At 52.7% G+C, this 15,341-nt stretch overlaps 6 protein-coding genes across 6 annotated transcripts; 2 read left to right on the top strand and 4 right to left on the bottom strand.

Annotated features, from left to right (window-relative positions):
* Positions 1–786: 786 nt before the first annotated feature.
* Positions 787–2,305, bottom strand: J4E78_004468 (uncharacterized protein; the record flags this gene model as incomplete). Its single annotated transcript, XM_049365097.1, has 6 exons — positions 787–1,490; positions 1,537–1,682; positions 1,774–1,851; positions 1,903–2,072; positions 2,123–2,232; positions 2,290–2,305. 6 exons carry the CDS (start codon positions 2,303–2,305, stop codon positions 787–789), a joined length of 1,224 nt encoding a protein of 407 aa, XP_049222898.1.
* A 549-nt stretch (positions 2,306–2,854) lies between these two features.
* J4E78_004467 (uncharacterized protein) lies at positions 2,855–4,468 on the bottom strand (the record flags this gene model as incomplete). Its single annotated transcript, XM_049365096.1, has 2 exons — positions 2,855–4,003; positions 4,067–4,468. The coding sequence occupies 2 exons, from the start codon at positions 4,466–4,468 to the stop codon at positions 2,855–2,857; spliced, it is 1,551 nt and encodes a 516-aa protein (XP_049222897.1).
* Positions 4,469–4,715: 247 nt separating this feature from the next.
* Positions 4,716–5,568, bottom strand: J4E78_004466 (uncharacterized protein; the record flags this gene model as incomplete). Its single annotated transcript, XM_049365095.1, has 2 exons — positions 4,716–5,356; positions 5,403–5,568. 2 exons carry the CDS (start codon positions 5,566–5,568, stop codon positions 4,716–4,718), a joined length of 807 nt encoding a protein of 268 aa, XP_049222896.1.
* A 772-nt stretch (positions 5,569–6,340) lies between these two features.
* Positions 6,341–8,045, top strand: J4E78_004465 (uncharacterized protein; the record flags this gene model as incomplete). Its single annotated transcript, XM_049365094.1, has 2 exons — positions 6,341–6,892; positions 6,939–8,045. The coding sequence occupies 2 exons, from the start codon at positions 6,341–6,343 to the stop codon at positions 8,043–8,045; spliced, it is 1,659 nt and encodes a 552-aa protein (XP_049222895.1).
* A 456-nt stretch (positions 8,046–8,501) lies between these two features.
* J4E78_004464 (uncharacterized protein) lies at positions 8,502–9,129 on the top strand (the record flags this gene model as incomplete). The annotated part of the gene is made up of 3 exons (XM_049365093.1): positions 8,502–8,621; positions 8,760–8,888; positions 9,019–9,129. The coding sequence occupies 3 exons, from the start codon at positions 8,502–8,504 to the stop codon at positions 9,127–9,129; spliced, it is 360 nt and encodes a 119-aa protein (XP_049222894.1).
* Positions 9,130–10,218: 1,089 nt separating this feature from the next.
* Positions 10,219–12,297, bottom strand: J4E78_004463 (uncharacterized protein; the record flags this gene model as incomplete). Its single annotated transcript, XM_049365092.1, has 9 exons — positions 10,219–10,770; positions 10,827–11,156; positions 11,228–11,628; positions 11,692–11,774; positions 11,836–11,925; positions 11,985–12,008; positions 12,062–12,132; positions 12,181–12,247; positions 12,293–12,297. 9 exons carry the CDS (start codon positions 12,295–12,297, stop codon positions 10,219–10,221), a joined length of 1,623 nt encoding a protein of 540 aa, XP_049222893.1.
* Between the last annotated feature and the right edge of the window lie 3,044 nt (positions 12,298–15,341).

The raw sequence follows: 15,341 nt of genomic DNA, 5'->3' as shown, positions 1-15,341 counted from the left end.
CGTGGAGGCGGAGGCGAGAAGAGTGTGACTTCCAGACAGTGAAGACGGTGATGCATTGTTCGGCGAAGGCGTAGGTGTAGATGATATTTCTGATTTCGCCGGGGAGGCGGAGGAGAGGGGAGTCGAGACGGTTTCGTGTGGTGAGCGGAGTGTTAGCAGCCTCCGATGATAGCTACTTGAATATGTGATATGGTACGGGTGTCATCGTACGTATCGAGGTGTATCGGCATGAAAGTTCGATTCAATTCCCATCTACATGGGTAGGTGGCAAAGCTATAAGACGTGTGCTTCGCATGCTTGCTTGCTCCAAACACCTCAAGTGAAATCAGCTGGAAACACTCATCGAGCAATGAACATTGAACAGCTTCAACTTCAGATCTTCAGATCCATTACTTTATTCTTGAGCCTAAGCTCTACATCTTCCCCTTCCCCTCCCCCTTTGTACAACCTCTTCTTCTTCCTTCCTCTGTCTATGCAAACGTTGTTGAAAACGCGATTAAAAAGTCTACTGATGATGAATAAGTGAGAACAAGCTGGAATCGCACCATACGATCCAGCATTGCTAATTACAAGGCTTAATAAAAATGTTTATATCCAAAGCAGGTCGTCAAAAACGTCAAATGTACGGTCTTTGTCGGATAGTCGTGAAGTATCGCTTGCGCTGCGATGCGTTGCGATATGATGCGGATGAACGCTAAAGTTGATTGGAGACGCGCCGCCCAGTATATGCGTGTCGAAAGGTTTTCGTCGTGGTGTCGCAGATTTTCGTCCAGGGCCAAGGAACATTTAGTCGGTTCGGCCCTTCCCATCGACAACCCCATTCGCCCTCCCATTCTTCTCACTAGTCTTCTTAGGAATAGTAAGACAGTTGATACCCAAGTAATCGCAGATACTTGTAATAACCAAATGCGCCCACTTGCCATACACAACAGCAGCGAAGACGAAGTAAGCGCGAAGGTACCAGAGTTCAAAGCTAGCGGAGATGGGACCGAATGTCGTACCGGGGATGGTGAAGTAGGGGTGGTTGATGAGCAGGGCGCCTCCAATCATGGGAGCGAGCATGATGGTCCAGTAAGGGAAGGGCTGGTGCGTGAGATGCGCGAGAATGATTTTGGTGGTCATGCGTCCGAATACCAGGGACATGGTTAGGCAGTAGAGGACGAGGTGGTTGTCTTCTAGGAGCTTCGAGTAGGGCGATCCGAGCCAGGCCATGGTGGAGACGACGAAGATGACTAGCGGTGTCCATTCCTTGAGAAGGGGCAGCAGAGGCTCGTTCCTGGAGCGACGCGCTTTCGCTACGTTGACGATGCAGGCGGGGAGGTGGGCGGCGAAGAAGGTGAAGAGGATGATGGGTACCCAGAGTTCCTTAAGGGTTACGTCGCCGATTTCTGCTTTGTAGGATGGGAAGTAGGTCGCGAGGGGTTTCGACCAGATCTCTGGGCCGAAGTAGCCGGACATGCAGATGAAGGTGCATGCAAGGATGAGTCCCTCTGCGGGGAGTCAGCAATGTCCACGCCAATCAAGCAGCTAACGTACCTGTAGGACCGTTGAAGTAGCCCAAATACAGCGTATGGGTGTGGTAGGTCTCCCACGTCGAGAAGAACATGGGCAGCACAGGGATCAGCGCAGTAAAGGCGCCAATCTTGGTCGAGCCGTATCCAACAGCCGCCGTCTCGAGGAGACTGGCCAAAGTGCAGTTCAAAGAATCAATCCCATGGCTACGTCACAATCAGTATCGTGATATTGGCGCATTGGGCTGTGTTTATCACGTACTCAAAAAGTTCTCCCAGCGGGCTCGAGGTGCCGGTTCGGCGCGCTTGCTTTCCGTCGACGTTGTCCATGGTGGAGTACCTGCAAGGGATTAGCGCAGCCCTCACTCCCTTGTGCTGTTGTGTTTCTTACATCCACATGCCAAAGGCGAAGCTGTAGTATACCCATGAGGGCGCTGGTCCGACCAGATCCGGAATGTAAAGCTCGAGCAGCACAACGTTGCCCAGGATGAAGAAGAAGCCTAATAACGTGACGAGGTTCGGCGCCAGCCATAGCGGCAGCAGCTCGACAAAGGCATTCCACTATGTTCACGTCAGGGCGCGTTGCGATTGCGCGGGTGCAGGGTGCGTACGTAATGCTTGAGGATGTAGCGGGAGATGAAGGATTTGTCGACGCTCGAGTATTTGTACGTCCTGAGGTGTTGCAGCGCATCTTCGGAGACGCACTCATGCCTCGCGGTTTCTGCGCAATTAAACATGTTAGCTAGATGCGCGTCCGTGGATCGTCAAGGGGGCGTACCTTTGCTCGGCGGCATGGCGGGATTGTGTGTGACGGGGTGTGGGAGAGACATGAGTTTGGCGGGGCGGATTAATTTATATAAGGGTCGTGGCCATGTGGTGAAGCGGGGAATATGCGCTGCAGGTGCCGCCTGTCTCTTGTGGGATGGGATGAACAACGGGATGGCTCTGGCGGGCGTCAAACTTCTAAAGGGTACGGGTCCGTCGGCTCGGTAGAGCCATCTGCAAGGGTTGGTGCCATGCGAGATTGCACGTCATCGCTTGGCTCCAATCGCTCTTGCACGTGAAGATCACAGCCCGGCCTGGTGAGAGCATTACACAGTACAAAAACAAAGTACTTGAGATGCTAGTCTGAGACTGATGCGCAATGGGTTATCATTACATACAAATGCCAACGGAACAAACTGCTGTACAAGCTCTTTACACTGAGCTTTGTCATGTGGAGGCTCACCCTGCCTTCCGCTCACTCACTCAAAAACTCCAAATCTGTACCTCAACTCGGACGGCGCATCAACAGGCGTGGGCGCCGGTCGTTCCTTCAAAGGAGGTCCGCGTCGGTTATCGTTCTATGATTCCGCAGCAGCCTTCCTCTGGTCCTCCTCCCTGCGCATGTCTTCCAGGAATTTCTCCCACGTCTCGATAGTGCCCTGGAAGAAGTCGACATGCGCATCGGCGAGATCGCCCAGAGTATCCTTAAATTCGACCGCTTTGATGCGCTCAAAGTCCTGTACCTCCTTGACGGTATGCTCGTCAAAGGCCTCGCTGTTTTTCTTCGCCAGCTCAACTTCGCCCGTGAGTCGCTCAATCTCAACCTCCAGTTTGCGGACCCGTTGCCGGCGCGCTTGGTCGTGATCGATACCCCGGAAGTCTTCTACCTTGGATCGCAGGAAGCCAGACGCGCCCATGCCGGCCCCTGTCGCGCTAGCCAACGAATCCCGATCCGCGGCAGATTTGGCAAGGTACTCACTCAGCTGTTCGAAATCGAGCTGCTTGGCTTCTCGTGTGCGGAGTAGTGTCTTGACGGCTTGGATGTATGCGTCCATGTCGCGCAGACTAGTGAGGTAGTTCTGGTCTGTGTGGTCGCGGATAGACTTGAACCCCTGTGAGGTGGCATTTACAGAAGCAGCGAAGGATGTCAGGTTGCCTTCGACTGCAGGTTCCATAGTCGTCAGCTTTTGGCACTGCGTCGCTAGATCGGCGTAGTCGGTCTCCAGATCACCCTGTCGCCTGGCTACCTTGACGGTAACCTTCTCCACATTGTTCAGATCCTCGCCGAGCTTGTTCGCACGCTCGACAACTTCGATGAAGCGCTGGTCCGGCTTGTGAATCTTGCTAAAGGTGTTGATGAGGCTTTCTGTAACAGCATCCACGAAGCCGCCGCCGCCCTGGTCGGAGCCGCTTGCAGCTCTTGATGACCGTCCCTTCATGTGTTGATTCCAGTCCGGGCTCTCCAGGAAGTTGATGACCAGAGCCGCTCTCCGTAGCACTGGATGCAGTGATATCCGCTTGAGGAAGCGGTGCAGCGAGTGGGCGCGTCTCTGCATGAAGTCCGGACCAAAGCGGTCTCCACGCACATACTCCATCTTGTGCTTGTCGGGCAGCGGCGGGACGGCGCATTGCGGGTACTCTTTCGAGAGCTGTTTCCAGAGGAAGACGAAGTCTGTGAAGCGGCGGCGGACGGAGAATTCGGGTTTCTGGAAGGACTGGAAGTCGGACTGCGGGGATGTTTGTTAGACCCCGAGCACGTAGGAATAGTGGAGCTGCAGCAAGAGGCACACCTTTGTAGTTACTAGGTACGAGACATATTGGTTTGGTGTGCCTGGCAGCTCTTTCTGCGGGCTGCCGACAAACGTCTCCAGGCGCCCTTCGCTGAAGTCGGCCGCCATTGCGCGTCTACGAACCTCCTGCGGATCGCGGATGTATATGAGGCGGCTGTTCTCAAGCTCGTCAAAGTCGCTAATCCGGTCGTATTCGGGGTCGTCGAGTAGATCGTCAAACTGGTACGGCGGGCTTGTTGGCGTGGGCTGTGTTGGACAGCTCGGAGGTGAATCGGTGACGTCGGCTGGGTACCCGGCCTTAGCGCCCTCCAAAGTGGGCGCACGATTCCTGACGCGCTCGTACATGGCTTCAAAGTCGTCCGCGCTCCTATAAAGCGAATGAGATTCTTTTACAGCGACCATGATATAGTGAGCGAGCTTTGTAAGAATGATTAATAGTGTATAACGAGTGCAGCTAACCGCCACAACCATGGAGGGTCACCAAGCATCTACAGTGAATGGAGAAAGTGCGACTTGTCTAACAAACACGCGCAATTGCCGCGTCCACACCGAAATGCCGCCAAACATAGCCCACCCTAGTGAGAGAAAACAGAGGTATCGTAAGTGACCTTTAACCAACCAAGACCTAATCCGAGACATGGAAAACACATCAATCGTCATGGGCGCCGAAGCGCTTGCTGAACTCTTCAAAAAGCTGCGGGGTAATTTCGTCGCTGCTGTTCCCGTTGACCGTCCAGAGCACGCCAAGCTTGTCGTAATGCTCCAGCAGAGGCTCGCTGTGTTCCTTGAAGTTTTTCAACCGCGCCTTCCACACCTCTGGGTCATCATCCGCTCTTTGTGTCAGCGGCTCACCCGTGATATCATCCTTGCCATCTACCTTTGGCGCATTGAATGTGGTGTTGTAGACACGTCCCGATGCCTCGTGTACCCAGCGGTTGCATATCCGATCGATGATGATGTCACTCGGGGTGTTGAGGTTGACTACCATGTTGATGGGTACGATGTTGTCGAGCTGTATCGCTTGAACGGCGGTTCTTGGGAAGCCGTCGAGTATGAATGAAGCCGACGGCCTGTTGGAGAAGGTGTAGCGGGGAGCCCGTACCGCCGAGGGGATCATGACTGCATCTACCGTCGTCTCTGGCACATCCATGGACCTGAAGTTGAGCGCATATGGCCGCAAAGCGTTGTCTCGTATCCAACCGCGGTTCGTGAGTTCGTTGACGATGAGGCGCAGGATCATGGCGTCGGGTACTAGTTTGCCAGCCTTCATCGTGGATTCGGCGTGTATGCCTGCACAAGTCAGCATTTTTCGGTATGGAGAGAGCAACGCGCATACCGAGAGGTGTCCGCTCCCGAACATTCTTCCTCAGCAAGTCGCCAGAGCTGATTGACGAGAGCTCAGGGAATTTTTTCATCATGCGCTCCGTCTGAGTTCCCTTCCCGACGCCAGGCGCGCCGACCAGTATGATCCTGGCGGCCTTGGACAACCGTTGGACAGTCATTGTTGTGATGTGTGTTGTCGCTGATTTATGCTATAGAAGCGACTCTAGGAATATGCTGCTGGGGATAGTCCAGGTCGGTACGGTGAATAAAGCTCGAGGGCTCCGCCGAGGGTTCGTAGTTACTAAAACAAATCCATGGCGAAAATTGTGTGGAATGAAATGGAGGATCGGAACTAGGGTACGGAGAGAAGTGACAGGAGGAATTATGGAGTGCCCAGACGCGGAACCTGGGTTAAGATGTGTGAGGGACGATTACCGTCGGATAGGCGTGGAGTGAGGGGACGGCCCAGCATTCACGGCATGCCATTCGCAAGCCGCGCTGTCGTTCTTGCGGACATCGGAGACCCCAGCGCCTCGGCCAATTGGCGACAATATGCCGACACAGAGAATACCCATTGGTCCTTCAACTTCTCTTCGTATAAATCCGAGGTACACATGTTGCTGCCTGTAGCGTCCCATGGCGCACATGTCATGCGTCCATCCGGTATCTTCCTAGCTGTCACCATGATGCGCGTCAGGCGAATGGCTTATGCGCCCGTTGGTGGCGACCAAGCTTTACCCAGCAGATCGCCCGGCGGTCCCTGAGACTAAGTCCGAAGACGCAACGTCAGAGGAACCCATTTTCTCAGAGCTGCATCACTCCACACTCCTTGCATCAAATTCCCAACACACACACAGCCTTCTCTTTTCTACCCTTCATCTGTTGATTCACTACCCACACTACTTTAATCGTTGTACTATATACGTCACTCTCTACACTTCCCCCGGCGCAATGTACGCCGGTCGCACTGCCTCCAGGGCAGCGCCCGCAGTATTCCGAGCGGGCATCAGGACCACTACCAGAGCTCATCGCCCTATGCTGAGGAACTCACCTGCGATCCGCATCCTCATTCCGCTACGCGCCCTGCAAACCGAGTCGACGTCGAACAATGCGCAAAACTACCCGCCTCCTGGTTTCGACCCTAAGCAGGCCAACCAGCACCTCCTCAAGCCCCAGCAACAGTCAAAACAGTCTGTCGAGAAATCAGACCCCATCATTCCCAAGTCTGGCGCAACCTCCAACCCGAAGACACCCGCGCAAGATGTCCAAACATTAAGCGAGCTGAAGATGGACAAGTCGGCTGCTGAGTCCAAGGACGAGAAGAAGATTCTGGCTAAAAGGGACGCAGAGAAGAAGAAGTTGACCGTCTGGCAAAAGGTCAAGAAGGAATTGGTCCACTACTGGGATGGCACCAAGCTGCTGGGCTTCGAGGTCCGGATTAGCTCCAAACTCGCTCTCAAGATGGCAGCTGGGTACGAGCTTACCCGCCGTGAGCGTCGACAAGTACGTGTTCGAAGCCAGTATTTGTGAATTCTACTAACAGACCTAGTTGCAACGTACCGTACAGGATCTGGCCCGCTTGGTACCTTTCCTGCCCTTCGTTATCGTCCCCTTCGCCGAACTACTGCTCCCTGTAGCGCTCAAGCTCTTCCCCAACATGCTGCCCAGCACGTACGAGGGTCAGTCGGCCAAGGACACCAAAGCCCAGACGCTCCGAGCGACCCGAAAGGACGTTAGCGACTTCCTTCGTCAAACACTCAAGGAGACTGGCCTGCCTGTTTCTGCTGAGAACGCGCAGACAGAGGAGTTTGCCGAATTCTTCCGCAAGGTGCGCACCACGGGAGAGAAGCCAACACCAGAGGAGATCATCAAGGTGTGCAAGATTTTCAAGGACGACCTCACCCTCGACAATTTGTCTCGCCCTCAGCTGGTTTCCATCTGCCGATACATGAACATCACCTCTTTCGGTACAGACAACTTCCTGCGCTACCAGGTACGCGTGCGCATGCGCCAGATCAAGCGTGACGACCGAGCCATTGCCTACGAAGGTGTTGAAAGTCTCTCCGTTCCCGAGCTCCAGACTGCCTGCGCCAGCCGCGGTCTACGAACCTACGGTGTCTCTCCTGGCCGGTTACGGGACGACCTCACTAGCTGGCTCGATCTCCGCCTGAAGCACGGCGTTCCATCAACTCTTCTCGTGCTCTCCAACGCATTCGTTTACGCCCAGGGCAAGGAGACCGAGATGACCTCTCAAATTGATGCTTTGGAAGCCGTCCTCTCCAGTATCCCTGAGGAGCTGTACCACGAAATGGATCTCGAGGTCCGCAACGCCGAAGGTGCCGCAACCAACAAGCAGCGTCTTGAGGTCCTCAAGGAGCAGCAAGAACTCATCAACGAGGAGAACGAGCAAACCGAGACTGTTGAGAACAAGGCCACAGCCTCGCCCAAGGACCACGAGGACATCGACGAGAAGCCTGCCAGGGACGCACAGGAGGCGAAGGAAGCCAAGGCCGAAGAAGAGAGCAAAGAAGCCGAGGCCAGCGCTGGTGATGCCGCCGGTGGAAGCGCCGAGCGTGCCGAACAGGATGAGCGCGCCTTGAAGATGGATGACCCCACTGGCAAGGGCGAGAAGCCCGCTGAAGCGAAGAAGGAGTAAGAAAAACAAAGACTCATCAAGCAAAACCACTTCTCTACTTTGTTGTGTATAGCTACGAAATCTCTTGTCATTGGCGTCCCGAAAGAAAGGTCCATGGAAAATACCCTGTTCCGATATTGTTGGATGGGAAGGACTATAGAATTGTATATCGTATAGAGATGCGAGATCATGCTCGCTAGTATAAAGCTGTTGAATGAAAGTTATACATTGAACTCTATCTCGTGTGGTTCAAGTGCTGTGTCTATGCCACGGACGGAACCAGCAGTCTAGAATATTGACGTCACTTGCACATCCCCCACCCCCCACCATCGACGCCTCGATCGTATCTCAATCAAGCTTTCTGCCAAGCAACACGCATTAACTTGGCAGTGAACTACTACTCTTTTTACTGCTTTCCCTACAATCAATCAATCCTGTTTTATTTCAAAGTCGAATGAGCGAAAAAATACCATCAAAATGCCAGACGCAGCACAGATCAATCGCTCCATCAGTACTATCAGGACGGAACTGGAGTATCTCGTCTCAAGCGGTGTTTTGGCCCCGCCGCAGTTGCAATCTATTCAGGCGCAATTGCCTGTACGTATGCTTTCTACTACGTCTTTCCTATCTTTCCAGTCTTGTCTGCTTGTCTCATTATTGGGCTCAAGAAGTAGAAGAAGAAGAGAGTTTATATGAATGCAGACGAAGAGCAGATGTTAACTGATGTATCTCCAGCAACCAAACGGCCAACCCTCCCAATACATCGATCCCAAGTATGTAGATGGAGGGAACCAATTTAACCCCGCGCTCGTTGCGCAACAAGCGCAGGATCCGGCGCATCCGGCGAATCCGAATCATCCAAAGGTATGCTTCTATTTGCTTAAATTCAACACCTGATGCTACATCAAAACTATGAGTTTGTAAAGAAAGAAAGAGAAGAGGGAAAAAGTCTGCAAGTGGGGTCTGGAAGTTAGGGTAGCTGACTGAAAGATAGCATCACGAATGGGCGAGTAAGCTAGCGCACAAATTTGGGAATGCGGCGGTTTATGGGGCTGGAGCGACGTTTGGGGCGGATTTAGTTAATGATGCTATGAGGAAGTTTTGAAATGGAACAGAGATGTAGATGGGGTAGGGTAGGTGTTCGTTGGTACCGAAGAGAGGATAAGTGGACTTCTTGTGCTTACTATTGGGTACGGATATGTATGTTCTACTTCCCAATACACAGCCGTTGATTCGATGATTTGTAGTGATACTTTGGTACTGACTCACTCCGAGAAGTATGAGTCTGGCCACCCACGGGTCATGCTCTTGGGACTGTCCTTTCCAAAAGAACGTTTTTCTCACATAGGGTTATATAGCTTTACATCTCAATCCCATTCCTCCATACCACTTCCTCATCGATGCCAACACCACCATCATGTCACCAAGAGCCTCAAAAACCATCTCCGCCGCCCACCAAGCCATCGCCTCACAAAACCAACTCACATCCCCCTTCCTTCGCCTCCCCAGCGAAATCCGAAACCAAATCTACTACTACGCCCTAGGCGGCCATGAAATCTACCTCGTAACCCTTCCCACTAACGAGAAGAAGAAACGACTAGGATGCCGCCCACCCCACCAAAAAACCTGGGAAATGCACCCCATCCGAAAGAAGCTAGCCATCAACCTCCCGCTCGTCTGCCGCCAAATCCGATGTGACCTAGGAGCCTACTACCCCTTCATCCATAACACCTTCGGCGCAACGGTACTCGCGGGTTTCCATTCCATGCTACACAGGTTTACGATTGGACAGAGGAACAGGATTGAGTTGGTTGTAACGGACCATGAATATTATCCGACGGGGAGATGGTTGTGGATCCGGGAATATATCATGCTTTGTGGACTGCCGAGGTTGAAGCTGGTTGTGTTGAGGGATGTTTCTGGTGTGGGGGAGAGGGAGAGGGAGGGGATACGCAGGACGTTCTTGGATGAACTTGGGGATGGCGTGAGGATTGAGATTGTGGATGATAAATTGGAGTAAGCGAGTTATGTGAAGGCCACAGGACTTGCCCTATGGCGGGAATCCCACGTGAAGAGGACGGCAAGAACGACTTCTTTGTAAAATCTCGGACTTCTGACTAGACACATTACATCCCGCTATTGAAATGCTCTAGCCGCTTGTCATGTAAGGCCTCATACATCAAGCTCAACCCATCTACTTACTACCCATCTCAAGACGCTGCTCCACGACACTAACCCTCCCACTCAAATCGCGCTCATCAATCTCAACAACAGGCCCATGATACGTCTTCCTCGCCCAAACCGCATAATAAACCGCACTGATGACCGCTATCGTACCCGTTACTAAAATCGCCCAATTCATGTTCGCAGGCGTGACCTCCGCAAAGCTAGGCCAGAAACTGAAGAAGAAAACAAAGCTAAGATAGGCGCAGGCAAAGACATTATTAGCGATGCCTATTGCGCCGGGCAGACGCCAGGGGCCCCATACAGCGCGGATCATGCCGTCGCTGGTTGTGGATTGGCTGTCTGTGTCGAAGGATTCGCTGGGTGGGAGGATGGCGCCGGTGCAGCGGCGATAGAGGAGTAGGGAGGATGTGAGAAGGTAGGAGGAGAAGAGGCCGGCGATAGCGACGGAGATTACGCCGTTGAAGGCGGTAGTAGATCCGATGTTTACTAGTGCGAGAAGGCAGGCGATGAAGCTTGTAAAGGCTACGGCGTAGACGGGTATGGATGTACGATCGCTGACCTGGTGGATGTTAGTACGACCTTTCTTTCGTATGGAAGGTTTTATAGTATACATACCTTGCTCAAGGTTCTCCATCCAGGTAGACCCCGATCTCGAGCAAAAGCCCAGCAAATTCTCGATGTCGATGCGGAGAAGCCCACGTTCGCACTGATGGTCAGCACCATGACAATGGATGCCATGACAGCGGCACCAGAGCGTGATTGAACAGCACGGTGGAAGATAGCCATGAAAGGGAACGCAGGGTTCTCAAGAAGTACATCATCGAGATTACCCATCCGTAAGAGCACGGTGACCATCATGACGAAGCCGAGAGAGCCGTTGATGGCGATACCAGTCATGATCGAGCGAGGTACGACGATCTGTGCGTTCTGAATCTCCTCAGATAGCTGCGCTGATGTGTTAGTGTCTTGCTGGGAAGCCAGATGCTAGAAGTGATCTCATGTAGGAAGACACTCACATGAATTGGCCCATCACCGCCAACAAACGCAAACACACTCCCCATGATGCCAATACAAAAACTCAATCCCTGAGTCTGCCAATGTCCCATGTTTACGAACGTGGTAAAGGTCTCTTTCGCATTACCCTGTGGCCCAAGAACCAGTAAAGGAATTAAGATGGCGAAGAAACCAAGGATATGCAGAACCAATAGCGCTCCTTCGAACTTGGGTAGTAGCCATCCTGCAGCAATATTGATAAAGACGCAGAACGCGATGATGGCCCAATAGAGGAGAGTGACGTGCCAGTTCTGAGGGACGTAGGTATCGGGTTGGCAGAGCATGAGAAGGCCTTGAATGAGGCCACCAGTGAGGAAAGCGCCGGACCCGAGTGATGCTAGCCAGCCACATAGAGTGAGCCATCCTGCGGTGAAATCGCGTTAGTACACGCTATCGATATAGATCGTCGAGTTTAAGGTTTACGCACCTGAGATGTAACTCAACAGTTTTTGAGAGCTTTTTGGTGCCAGCATGGAAACCCAGTGGTATTGACCACCAGATGTAGGCGCCCTTTGAGGAGGGTTAGCAATTGACTCCTCGTCGTAAAACGCGGATTTCAAGCCGGACGTACATTGAAACAAGCTCGCTGAGCACCATGAACACAGATACGGTGCCGAGCCATACAATGAGGTAGCCATAGATGACACCAGCGGGGCCGCCACTGCTTCTTTCAGCACAACTATCTCATGGTCGATGTGTTGTATCATGCTGTGTACTCACTTCTGGAAGCCGACCAGGAACAGCCTGAGAAACTGTCAGCGACGTGTCAACGTGTAGTACGAGGTAGTACGACGTACACAAGAGATCCTTCCCAGGTGATCAAGACGGTGCAGCTGAAACCGAGGATAGATAGGAAGCCGAAGCGACGCTGTACTTGCATCAGCCATGTTCGTGATCAATGCAGAGGGATACATACCTTCAGCACAGCTTTCTTCCCCAGTCTCGCCAGCGCAAGATCATCGTGTTTGTCGCTAGAACGTGGCCTTGTAGTATTTAGTTCCGGCTCACTGGATTTAGTCGAGGAGAACGCCATCGTGCCACCGATACGAGTACAAGTGAAAAGTCGATACAGCAATAAAAGCGGAACTCGTGAGACGACCGATGATGGAGGAGATGAAAGAGAGAATAAGCAGAAGGATAAAGAGAAAGAACCGAGTTGCCGTTAGAACCAAGTAGCCGCATAGATGAAGAACTAGGGCCGCTTATGCACAACATTGTAGCCGAGATGATCCTCGTAATGATCCTGACCGTTGACCTATAGCCTGTTCACCAATAGGATCGTAGCACCAGTTGTCCCGATCCGGAAGACCTGCTGGAAGAAACCTAGGCGCATATGCTGCGTGCCGTGCCACCTGCACTGCGAAACGAGGGTACAGCAAGGGTGTGCGTCTCTGAAATGCCGCGTCAATTTTTGCATGTGTTGGTTTGTGCTTTCTGGACTGTGTTACATACTATAGATATAGATTTACTGCAGTATTGTTGTAACCGGCATGCGGGCTACTGGTTCTACTTGCACTGCCCAACTCTTCGATACTTGGATGCTCCTATCCGGCCCGCTGTATGAGGGTCTGGAATTTTCAGAGCGTCCCGATCGCGATATGTCCATGAGCTGGTATCCTTTGCTGTCGTCTTTGGAGGTTTGCTCTCCTCGACGGCGCAGATCGTCCAATCGCATAAGTCCCGACTCAAAACCCTCCATGAAAAGCTTGGTATACGGAAGACATGTAGTGACGATAGCAAAGCATTGCACAATCTGGTTGCAGATAGATGAGCGCCAGTAACCGAGTGTTAGATCGTCTTTCAAAGCGGAATTGGTGCTGTCGCGATTGAAGAAGCTAAGCTGAACCGCAGCAGCAACAAGAACTCTTGTGTAGCTTGTCAGTATTTGAGATACGTGTAGGGCTTCGTACTCACAGTAACCGACATGAGAACAAAGCCATGACCGCCGCCTTCCGTTGCCGTCGCATGTGAAGTTGCGCTGTTATGCCCAGTTCCAAGGCCACGATCGCGAGCTCTGTCATGATATTGAAGCATGAGACGGTATTCCACCAGGTCAACTGCCTAACGTCAGCCAGAAGCCGACTACGCATGTGCGTTGATTACTGACACGGTCGATGCATCGATCCAATGTTCTGTCCCATGGCCGGGGCAGCCGGCACTCGAATGCTGCGACCAACACAGAACAAACCAGCCACAAGATTATAAGAGCCAAGACGCCGAAGTTGATTCTGCGGTGGAGTTCGGATGGAGTAAGATGATGGACGAATGCTACGACAGCGAGCTTCGAGAAGCCGAGGGAGACAATGAACAGTATCATTGCGGCATATTCGCTCTTCGCTCATATCAGCGCTCCGGACCAGGTACTCAAGCGGAGGTAGGACGTTACTTTGAGATTCGACTCAATCTGATATCCACTCAAAGTCGCGATCGGTTTCCCGAAACCGTAGTGTGCTTGCAGCAATACGGCGACAGATTGTGCGACACAAAATATCTGGCGACATTCATTAGCAAATGTTGCTGAGTATGTTGATGCTCCACTTACCAAGGCTGCAAGTACCAGCCATGACTCGATCGTCAACGTCCGAAAGACGTAGAACTTGATGCCGGCATGCGTCAAGAACGCCAGGAGACTGGTTACGAGAGTGAACCAAGTGATGATCTGAACGATGGGCGTCCAATTCAAGTCCGACACAATGACTTGATACATCGTCTTAGACATACGCTAGAAAGGCTGTTGAGCAGAGGCCGATCGACGACTACTGCGAGAACGGACATGTTGTATGGAATGTGGGGTGAGCGGCGCGGGTAGCAAGAAGCAGGGTGAGCGTATCAGGTACGGGCCCGCCAGTGCGGTTCTTCTCGTGATGAGTAGCACAACAGAGCTGTGCCACATGCAGCTACGCAAAAGTATAGGAGTCGGGAGACCATAGTGGCAATGTCGCGTTGAGCATAAAGCGGCTGGCATGCCGGCTAAAAGAGCTTTTCATTACCTCACAGAACGCTCGACACCTCCTGTGTTTCTGCTGAGGCAGTCGAGGAACTACCTGCGCAGCCTTACAACCTTGCGGAGAGCTCGAAGAGGCACAGCATGTGGCCTATCGTTGTGATGGCGTACGTGTGCTGCAACTGGTGTGGAGTGGGCACACCAACACAGCCACGTGTACGGCGTTGTCTCAGGAGTTGACTGATCCGGAGGTGGTTCAAGTTGCGCGCCGCTTGTTGAACGGCTGCTCGAGTCCAGTAGTTAGGTTAGACGGCGATTACCCAAAGCCTCGGGGCGCAATACAGGTTTGATCAAGTACGCAGGAAGTATCAAGTCTTAGGGCGAGGCTGGGATGTGATCTTCAGACTAAAGCAGTGCCGGGAGCGGTCCGCATCATTGGTGTTAGGTCTTCCTTGTCGGTTAGTCGGACGAAAGCCTCTGTTCGCCTGTAGCGCGATGGCGTGACGCTCGCCTGTCAGAAAGCGAGGGTCTTTGACTTCGCGAAGCAGGCCTCTTGAGATTGTGACTGCACCCATACCCTGGCAACATGGCTGATTGGCTTGCGGCTGAACGGAGGGACATGCTCCTTTTCACAAGAACGGATCGAGCCACCGGGAAAAGTTCTGCGTATATCTAGGTAATGCTGGCGATGATGGTATACAAGTGTTGAGATGGGTGTTGTAAAGGGCGAGTTGAGACTGGAGATGCGAACTCGGCCGAAGTGAGGATGACATGACGCCAAGACACTAATCGAGCTAGAGCACACCTGGGCAGCGAGGGGCAACGATCGAGTGCTACGATACACCAGGAGACGTTTTTGAACCACCACATCGGCACATCCTAGCAGGGTGTGAATGTACACAACAGCATGTTCATGTCCGGCGGATAAATTCTGCAGGCGGCCGGCCATGCCACGCGCTACCGAGCTCCGAATCGACCTCGAGAGTCTCTCCATTTAGCACGCTACCCGAGATACTTAACGATTTCGATATTCTTCGGTCGGTAGCTGCAAACATCTCGCCTGAAATGAGAGTCTTGACGGAGACGGGGAGTTCGTCACGCAACCTTGGCTAGGTTTTCCAGTGGACTGAACA

Source organism: Alternaria triticimaculans (assembly GCF_023758025.1).
Source record: "Alternaria triticimaculans strain BMP 0046 chromosome Unknown scaffold_5, whole genome shotgun sequence".
NCBI lineage: Eukaryota > Fungi > Ascomycota > Dothideomycetes > Pleosporales > Pleosporaceae > Alternaria > Alternaria triticimaculans.
The sequence above is the reverse complement of the archived record's forward strand: the minus strand, read 5'-3'. Positions and strand labels throughout refer to the sequence as shown.